This window comes from Dama dama, chromosome 11 (genome assembly GCF_033118175.1).
Source record: "Dama dama isolate Ldn47 chromosome 11, ASM3311817v1, whole genome shotgun sequence".
Taxonomy (NCBI): Eukaryota; Metazoa; Chordata; class Mammalia; order Artiodactyla; family Cervidae; genus Dama; species Dama dama.
The window spans coordinates 88,283,223-88,293,955 of NC_083691.1; the positions used below are offsets into that span (position 1 = coordinate 88,283,223).

Sequence of the window (10,733 nt, forward strand, 5' to 3'; positions counted from 1 at the left end):
AAAACTTACAATGATCTCCAGCACACAAAAGGCCTTCAGCAGTTCTTGGTTTCCCTTATACATCTCCCTCTCTCCTATATGGGCCCCAATAACATTCAAACTCAACCAACAAGACTACATCAAATCAAAAGAAGAATGGGATGGCAGAAGCTTACAATCAATGGTTGCAGTTGTAGCTGAAACTATTAGCCAATAATCTGAACTACACACACAGTATGGCTCATAATCTAGGAAGTACATAATCTATGAACAACAGTGGCCCAAGGGTCAAATACAGTCAGCTGCCTGTTTTTCTATATAAAGCTTTACTGGATCACACCCCCTATAAATGAGTGTTGAATAGTTGTGAAAGAGCACTTGAAGTATTTACTCAACACTTCAACAACAACAACAACAAATGAGGGCTTCCCTGGTGGTTCGGTGGTCAAGAATCCTCCTCCCAATGCAGGGGACACGGGTTCAGTCCCCACCCTGGAAAGATCCTACACCCTGAGGAGATCTAAGCCCATGCGCCACAACTACTGAGCCTGTGTTCCAGAGCCCGGGAGTCACAACAACCGAGCCCAAGTACTGCAACTACTCAAGTCCGAGCACCCAGAGCCCAGGCTCAGCAGCAAGAGAAACCACTGCAATGAGAAGCGCACCCACTCACAACTAGAGAGTGACTCCCGACTTGCTGCACCTAGAGAAAGCCCATGTGCAGCAACAAAGACCCTGCGAAGCCATTAATAAGTTCTTAAAAATGAATGCAAAAATGGGCAAAGAACTTTAATAGACATTTTTCCCAAGAAGATATGCAAATGGACAATAAGCACATGAAAAGACGCTCAACATCATAAGTCATTACAGAAATGCAAATCAAAACTATGATGTGATACCACTTCACATTAATTAGCATGGCCATTATTTTACAAAGTAAACAAACCTTGAAACTAACCAATGTGGAGAAATTAGAAACCCTTGTGCACTGGTGCTGGAAATGTAAAAATGCAAGGCTGCTGTGGAAAGCAATTTGGCAGTCCCTCAAAAAATTAAACATAATAATTAACATATGATCCCACAAGTCTACTCCTACGTGGATACTCAAAAGCACTGAAAAAGGGGCTCAGAAACTTGTATACCAATATTTATAATATTATTTTTTTTAGCTATGCCTTATAGCATACAAGCTCTTAATTCCCAGACCAGTGATCAAATCCATGCCACCTGCACAGGAAATATGGAACTTCAGCCGCTAGACCACCAGGGAAGTCCCTAGAGCAGCATTATCAACAATAGATAGAAACAACCCAAATATCCAGTAGCAAATGAATGGATAAACAAAACATGGCATACACATACAATGGAATATTATTCAGACTAAAAAAGGAATGAAATTTGTTACATGCCTCAGCATTGCTTATAGATGCCGAAATGCTACGTGAAGTGTCAGACACAAAAGGACAGATACTATGTGATTCCACTTATATGAGGTACCCAGAATTGGCGAAATCATAGACAGAAAGCAAAACAGAGGCTATCAGGGACTGGGACAAGGGAAGAATAGAGAAGGGGAAATGAGGAGTTATTGTTCAATGGGTACTGAGTTTTGGTTTGGGAGGATGTAAAGCTCTAGAAACGGATAGTGGTAATGGTTGCACAATACCGTGAATGTATTTTTCTTTTATTTTTTGGCCATGTGGCATGCAGGATCTCAGTTCCCCGACCAAGGATTGAACCATGCGTCCTGTAGTGGAAGCAAGGAGTCTTAACGACTGCCAGAGTCCCCTGTGAATGTATTTAATGCCACTGATTCCCACACTCTAAATCATTAAAATGGCAAGTTTTGTTATCTATGTTTTACCACAATAAAAAAAATTACTAAATGACCAATCACAGGCAGTTTGCTGACCCCTTGTACACAGCAATGAAAATGAGTAATTACTGCCAAAAGTAACTTCAAAGATTAATTGGACAAGCATGAAGTGAAGTGAAAGTCGCTTAGTAGTGTCTGACTCTTTGCAACCCCATGGACTGTAGCCCACCAGGCTCTTCTGTCCATGGAATTCTCCAGGCAAGAATACTGGAGTGGGTTGCCATTCCCTTCTCTAGGGATCCTCCCAACCTAGGGATGGGACCCAGGTCTCCTGCACTGCAGGTAGATTCTTAACCATCTGAGGCACCAGGGAAGCACCCTGACAAGCATAATATTCAGCAAAAGCAGCCATACACAAAAAGAATGTCAACTGTATGATTTCATTTATTAAGCTGATTTATGGTGTAAGAAGTTAGGAACCAAAGATAACTTTGTGCAGGGTGTGGAAAGGTGGTGAGCAGAAGGGAGGATGAGAAAGGCAGGCTTCCAGAGCAATATTCTATTTTTTGACCTGGTGAGGTTTCAAACTGCTATGTTCAGCTTAATAATTCATTAAGCAATACACAAAGTGTGTACTTCATGTACACTTTAATAAAAGTGTACTTAAAACTGAAAAAAAAATACAAGCTTTTTTTTGTATTTGAAGATTAAGTATTTTGAAATGGAGAGTCCCCACACATTAAGTAAAAAAGGTTACAGATCAGTTTCTAGGCAACATGATTCATTTTCTTCTAATGAATAAATATTTATGTAATAGACAAAGTCAGGAAACTTATCAGTAATCATCTAAGGATAAGATTACAGAAGATTTTCACTTTCTATATTCATGCATTATTTTAATTTTTGATGTGTGTTACTGTACAAGCAACAAAAATACTGATGATATCCATCTTTAAATAAAGATAAGAATACTGGACTAATTTGTGAATTATCTATTGCATCTTTTTCTTCACATGTTAGTAGTACCCAGACTGCCACTGAGAAGATCAAAACAAGAGCAGCTTGGGTAAAGAGGATGTCAGTTTGCAACTAGTTGGAAGTTGCAAACTTCTAACTAGTTAGAAGAGTTAGAAGGTAGAGATTTAAGTCCTTGCTCCATCATTTAAGAGCTCTCTGACTTTGGGAAAGTCAGGCAATCTCTCTGAGCTTTAGTCTCCTTACCTAAAAACAAGATGACACTTCTTCTACCTAACTCCGTGTGGCAAAGATCAAATGAAACAGGGCATGGGATAATATTTTAATAAAAGAGATACGTGAAAATTACTTTTGGCATACTTAGTAAACCTATTGATAAATATAAATCCTTCTACTGCAGAACTGTACGCACAGTTGTATTGTTGCTCTTAAAGCCCACTGTTTTTACTCATCTATTTAGTCCTTCTTAAGCAACATTCTACAAACAACTCCAGGAAATAAGTATATCCATTTTCCTACACAATTTTCTGCTAGCAGCTTGCAAGTGTCACATTTGAAAGTAACAGGAATCTTTAAAGACCTTACAGTAGATTTTAATGTGTGCTAATCCACAATAAACTATAGAGGCCATGAAGCATCAGACTGACAGCTACCAGGTTCATTCTCTCATAGTTCACTATTACAGAAAGGATTCTTTTTATTATTTTAATTCAGCAAAAAGGCCGTATTTGCTTTCATGTTCAAACATCAAGGTTTATTTCTGAAATGAAGGTTTATTTTTTTCCCTATTTAACTGGAAAGGTTTTCAACCCCATGTAAAGAAATCATTACAGTTTTGGACATTTTCTTTAACCTTAAGAATTTCAACTTATTTTCTTTAAAAATCTTTTGTATTTACTATGGATGGATGGTGGATAATTTTAACTTTTGTGCATTATTGGTATTTTCCAAATTGTCTATCAAAAGCTTGCATTTTGGGCTTCCCAGGTGGTTCAGCGGTGCAAAAAAAAAAAAAAAATTCCTTCTGTCAATGCAAGAGACACAGGTTCGATCCTTGATCCGGTGAGATACCACATGCCTTGGAGCAACTAAACCTCTGTACTGCAACTACTGAGCCTGTGCTTTAGAGCCTGGGAGACACAAATACTGAACCCATGTGCTCCAACTACTGAAGCCGGAGCTCCCTAGAGCCTGTGCTTTGCAACAAGAGAAGTCACCACAATGAGAAAAGCCCATGCACCACAACTAGAGAGTAGCCCCCACTGGCCACACTTAGAGAAAAGCCCATGCAGCAATGAAGATCCAGCATAACCAAAAATCAATCAAGCAATCCTAAAAAAAAGTATGCATTCATCTATGAGTACATACATAAGAACAAAAAATTCATTTTATCTCTTTTGTAATAAAAAGCTAGGATACTAAGTGAGGCTAAGAAGAGACTTCCATTTGTTTTTTCTGAACTAAGAGTCATAATTAACAAATATATTTTTATATCACTCTTTAGATAATTTTCCTTCTTCCCCAAATCACATTTAGACTGCTGTTTCCTAAAAGGAGGATAATAAAAACTAGATATCAAGGTTTAACAATGTTCAAGCATAACCTCTAGAGGCTGTAACCTTAAAAGAACTGTAAAATTAATAATAAAAGTAGCTCCTATTTTCTGAGGATCTACTATGCACAAGTACTGAGTATTTCACAAACATTATCTCAGTGTAATAGTAACTTGCCCAGGATCCTGTACAGTTAGAATTCAAATGTCAATTTGGGTAAGAGGCACTGCAATTTAAAAAGGATGAAATTAGACCCTCAAAGCTGAGACAACGAAAAGCAGCCCCTGACATCCAGGAGCTAGTACCATCAACTAAGCCTTAGTGTAACAAGGAAATGATCTGACATTACAACTGTGCCTTGGTGTTATATTGAATATAAACAATTTCATAGAATATCAGACAGGTCCACTCTGTAATCATGATGAATGAACATAAAAGCAAGACTACTTTGCAATCATGTCTAAACACACACAAAACATGAACACTGCCCTAGAAACATCAAATATCCTTCTCTTTGGGCTAATGAGTGCCTCTCAACCAACCATAGCTTCATCCTCACTCTAGTCTCCCCTTCTGTATCAAATTTTAAAAACTTGATTACAGAATGATCCACAATTCCTGAAAGCATCCAATCCAGAGCAAAACCTTGCTTCTGTAACTCCTCTTCAAAAATCACTGAGTACAAGCCCAAATTCTGTACATTCTTTCTAGTTGCCTTTTCCTGAGATAAGGGATGGTTCCCCACGGTGTGCGTTCTCTTGGCTACAATAAGTAATACGTCCCACTTTGTAAGCCACAGGTGTGTGTTCTAGTGATCGTTCACTGAAAGGCACTGGCATAATCACTTAAGAACAACAACAGTTAAGCACAAAATATCTCCACTTCAGCATAAAATATCTGCAAAAGAGCAGGAAAATGTGAATAAGCATAATCTGTCTATGCTATATCTATATGGCTATAAAACATTTATTAGTCCCAAGAAAACCTCGATTTTGACATTTTTCTTTCCTCATTTACCAGAACAAATTGCTGAGTTTGAGTGTGCTCAAAGATGTTTTATTCTACAGGGTATCGAGAATGAGCAGTTGTTAATTCACAAAGCAAGAGTTAAAAAAAAAAAAGCTAGGTCAGCTTATTAATACCTTCACTGCTATTATATAGGTCAAGAGAGAGGAAAATTAGTAGAAAAACAGAGAATCTATACTTTGCTAGATTGAAAAATCCAACTATTATTGGGTAGAGCACAGAGAATAAGCTAGTGGAAAAAAGGCAAGAAGGGTTAGGAAAGATCCTTCTTTGGTAATTTAATATTTATTTACTGACAACTGTCATCAGGATGAGTAACAATAATCTTAGGAATCTAGTTACCAGGTGAGTTTTACAGGGTGAACTGTATTTTACATGAGGAAGGATATAAACTATCATAAAAAAAAAAACCCTAAAAACAGAACAAGGGAGGAAGTTCCTAAGAATGGCTGCTTTTTGGTCTTTAGTGCAAATGTCACTCCCTATTCTTCCAAAGAAATATGAAATGTTTATTGCATATTTAATAAAAAGTAATGTTATTCTCTGGGAAAAGTATGATATTTTCAGAATGTCAATCCACCAGAATAATTCTTTCCTTGTTCTAATCATTTAAAGCAGAAATTAGGCACAAAAAAATTGCCTGAAATCAATCCTTTCAAAGTAAAAGAAAATATACCAGATCTCCAGATCTGATACTTCTGATTTCTACTCTCTAGCGTCACCTTCTGAAAATAGATGTGGATAAGCAAGTATTTTGTGTGTGTTTTAAATAAAGAACAGTGTTGGGCTATATGAAATTATAAAATTATACAGTAGTTTAAAAAAAAAAACCTCTTTTAAATATAAACTGACTAGAAATAAACAGAAAAGGATTTTATTTAGATAATTTCTATCCTTGTTGACAGATGTGGCATGCAGCCCTGTCTTATCTTGACAAACTGACTCTCTATCTCTCTCATAAAACACATTGGGCCCTTGCTATCTGTCAAGTCCTACATATCTGAGGTAATTGAACCACACCTAGAGCATCAGTACTACTCAGGAGACTGCAGGCGTGTCTACCTGTCTACCTGCAGAAGCCATATGCAAAGCATGTTAGTTCATGTTCTGGTTAATCCAAAGAACCACTATTACAACCTCCTTTTCTTCCCCAAGTATTCCAAGGGGGCCTTGGAATTACACAATAGAGAACCTGCTTAGAATAAAATAAAAGTATGAAATTATGAATCTGTTCACCTCAACTCTGCTCCTAATTCTACTACTGTGCGTTCACTCTTTAAATTCCAGTTTCTCCAGATATACAGTGGATATCATAGGTTATCAGTTTTCCAAAGATGTTCAACAATAAATAAAATATCCACAAATCATTTAACTTCTTGGGAAAAAATGAAGGATATATAATATATACGAAAGAATACACACCTTTTTTAAAGAATACACACATTTATTAATCACACAAGAAACGTCTTAACACATCTCACTGGAGAGGAAGTAATTTTCTCTCAAGTCAACAACTAGAATGCAGAGCTGAGCAAATTAACTGATATTCAATAAATGCTTTAATGAACAAACTTCACATAATCTTTTATTAGGTGAATAGAATTTGCTGTGCTATTCCTTTCTAATCAAAATAGCATAGTTTTAGATAACCTAGGCCTTTATGAAAGTTCAGCATCACAGTTAAGTATGCCATAAAAAAATAAAATTCAAAATAGTCACCACATAAATAACATTTACATATTACTTTGTTACAATAAGATTTAATTTGGCCTTTATTATTTAAAGGCACCAAATGTGTCAATTACCTAACATCATGACAGTCTGAAATAGCCCACTTCAGCTGCTGGACTAAAGTGGCTTTCAGTATATTTATAAACTAAGTCAAGTTATCAAGGGAAAGGGAATGCAGGACATTACTAGCTCCTTAATGATTCAGGGGCTAACCAGAGAGTCAGGAAACTTGTGAAGACTATCTATTCAATTCATTTCTATTTGTTCATATATATTTTGATGCAGGAGGAAAGAGAGAGAATGAAATTCTCCTGGAATTAAGTTCTGTATTGTCAAGGATGCCGGAGAGGCAAACAGACCTCAAATGTGAACTCTTGCATCTATGGAATTAAGGTTAAAATATAAAAAATTTCAATATGCTCAAGGGAAAACCTGAGATAAAAGAGAACCACAACAATGTAAACTCAGTTTTACTTCACTTTCAAAGGAAAATGAATATAACTAATTTGCTTCAGTTTGAACCGATTTCCTTTGGAATATAATGCAGCAGTTGTAGAACTCAAACTAAAGAGTTATCACTGCTTATTCTGATGTCCACTTTAGAAACTAAAATATAAATAAAGCAAAACTTTCAAATAGAAACATTATCTGTTGAAAGAGAGTGAAATATGTGGTACATAGATTGCTGAAAATATTTAAATATTTTAAGAGGACTTAAATATAATAGAGGCATATATGTGATGCCCAAAGATAAATCACCAGCATGAAACCCAAGGTCTGAATTCCACTTCCATCACTTACCCCTCACATGGAACTGATTTCTCTTTAAGAGTCTAGGCTTCTTTTAAAGCCTAAGTATTCGTTGATCTCTTTTGCTACCTCCCAACTCCCATCACTCAGTGTTAACAAAATTTCCTTGTGTGTACTGGCATTCTCTTTTCAAATACAACAAATGATCTACCCTCAAATTTATCCCTCTATTCAACTTTTGACCTAGATTAGTAAACTTCAGAGGACTCTATTATAATAAAATAGTGCAATAAAACAGTGCTTCTCTAGAAAGGGATAATGGTATATGCTTCTTCATCCTCCTAAGTGATCTTGGATCTTCCTTAGAGGTGGTAAATAAAGTAGTTAATAAAAAATTTCCCTCCAAAAACACACAGTATTCTTTTCTTAAATGTGCCTCCTGTATTCAACTTTCTGAAACCTCCTCTCTGTCCTTTCACTCCAAACCCATGAATACCGGCCTCCTCCCTCATATCCTACTTCCCAGTCCAAGGCCCCACAAAGGAAATAGATTTCAACGAAACAGAAAATCTATAAATTTGTGGAGTCAGCAGTGAAAACACTACAAATGAACTGTAGATTGCTTTTTTTAAATACTAATGAATGCAAATGAGGAGTTAGAGGCAAAAGATCTCAGCAAACTGGAGTTAGGGATGAGAGGAGGGATTTTCAAAATGTTATACTTTCATTTATTATCTTCCCCACAAAAATTTTTCATTAGCAATCAGCATAGATTTCAAACGACCTGCTTCAACCTTCTGAACCTCAGTTCGTTCATCTGTAAAATACTGAAACTAACAGTATCTTCACCCCAGGGGGGTAGTGGTGAGGATTAAACAGATTACACATGCAAAGCCAAGAAAATAGTGCCTGGCATATAAAAAGACTAAAAAACAAACAAACAAAAAAAAGAATGCTAGTTTAAAAGAAATCTGAAGACTGTGGTACCCTTGCTTTCATCCAGAAACGGAAATCTTTACATTTTACTGTAAACTAGTATGTATACACTAATCCTATCCACTCAATATTTCAATTTAGAAATTCTGAATGGAATATTTGGAATATTCATTTAGATGAGATCAAATCAACCATTAGCAAAAGTTTTATACTAACACAGAATTTTATTGAAAATACTTAGAAATTATACTGACAAAAATAATTGTCATGAAACTTAAAAAACAGTGCAAATTCAGCTGTAATCACATGCAGCTGTTCCTTTCAAAATTAAGTCACCATTTGTTCTTTTTCTGACACCACAGTACTCTGCTTTCACTAAAAGCCTGTAACAAGGAACAGCTTCTTCGATATCAAAACCTTTTGGAAACCTGGCTCAGAGCGAGCCACTCACTGTTTACAGCGCTAGAAAGGATCTGTGTGGTCACTCTAGGACAACTGTCAGCAGCACGTCTAGCTGTCTCACAGGGACTCGGGTCATGCAGAAATGTAGGTGTAGGCTAGTATCTGAAACAAAGTCGGCGGCTAGGGTGCCTGAAAGGGGAGAGGTTTTCAACTGGATGAAGGTGAAGGTCTAACCCCGAGCAAGCGGTCTCGCAGGGCAGATCAGTTCCGGGGGTGCCCGCTGGCTCCGGCAGGAAAGGGACGCAGGTGTTGCCCTCCCTCGAAGACCCCACCGCTTTCTTCCCGGCGCCGCCGCCCCCTCCCGCCAGCTCCCCATTCACCTTTCTCGTCCTCATCGATGCGCAGGGCGACGGAGATGTACTCGAAGGCCTGTTTGTGGAACGCTCGGACGCGCTCGGCCTCCCCGCCTGGCACCGGTGCCGGGGGCGAGGCCGAGGCCGGCGCGGCCCCGGAGCTCCTCTTGGCGGCCATGAGGGCGCGGGAGAAGCGCTGGCAGAGCCACACGAAGAGGAGCCCCAGGTGGAAGGCGACCAGACGCAGCAGCGCGAAGCCTACGAACAGCGGGTAAGAGAAGTAGTACAGGTTCCGCTTATGCGGCGATTGGGGCGGAGGGGCCGGCTTGGGGGCGGGACGGGAGCGGGCCAAGCAGGGGGGCGGAGGCCTGGGAGGCACCGGGCTGCTGGGGCCGCCGGAGCCTTTCTTCTTCCCTCGTCCACCCGGAGAATTCATTCACAGCTCCCACTGCCGCCGCCGCCATAACCCGCCTCCCGCAGACCGACGGCGGCCAAGCGACGGCGGCGGCCACTGGGACGGCAAGGGCCACAGACCCCCGCGCGCCCCGCGGTCCCAGGAGCTGTGCACCTCCGCGCGCTGCTCGCCGGCCCCGCCCCTTTCTCCTTGCTCGCCCGGGAGCACAGCCCTTCTCCTCCTCCGCCGGTCGGTGGCTCCTGCCCCTCCCTCTCTCTGTCCTCTCGGCCGCTCGGTAGCTCAGAGCGGCGGCCGGGAGCGCAAGCGCATCCCTCCCGACTCTCTCTCCGGCGCGTGCGCGCACGTCGCCGTCTTTGTTGCCCTGAGCTCCTTGTGCGCGTGTGCGCCGCTCGCCATTCCGTCCGTTCCCGCGCGGAACTACACTTCCCAGTGTGCAGTTCGGCCTACTTAGCCATTAGGGACCCGTAGCTCAATCGATTTCGCCGACCCTGGCAGCACGAAATCAGGGCACCTAGACCGTCAACTCAAGAAAGGGACCACTGCAGCTTGGGGGTCCCTCGGCTAGTTCGCAGGACTTGCGATGTCATCGTTTTCTTATATTTCTTTCAGCATTTACTGCCAGTCTTCCACAAGGAATGGTTGATCCCAGTTTCACCGCAAAAGTAATGGGTCCAATCTAGCAATTATTATCTGAGAAGATTGAGGTTGTTCAGTTCAGTTCAGTCCAGTCGCTCAGCCGTGTCAGACTCTTAGCGACCCCATGAACCGCAGCACACCAGGCCTCCTTGTCCACCACC

The 10,733-nt window shown here is 40.2% G+C and overlaps 1 protein-coding gene across 4 annotated transcripts in view; it reads right to left on the reverse strand.

The window, feature by feature from the left end:
• SPAST (spastin) overlaps positions 1–10,267 on the reverse strand; it is a 50,413-nt gene extending 40,146 nt beyond the window's left edge. For 2 of the 4 annotated variants that reach the window (XM_061155650.1, XM_061155649.1), the window contains exon 1: positions 9,549–10,267. In XM_061155650.1, the coding sequence (XP_061011633.1) occupies positions 9,549–9,957 (409 nt within the window). In that variant the 5' untranslated portion in view covers positions 9,958–10,267. The remainder of the gene's footprint in view (positions 1–9,548) is intronic. The other 2 variants (XM_061155648.1, XM_061155647.1) reach the window with 2 other exon arrangements.
• Between the last annotated feature and the right edge of the window lie 466 nt (positions 10,268–10,733).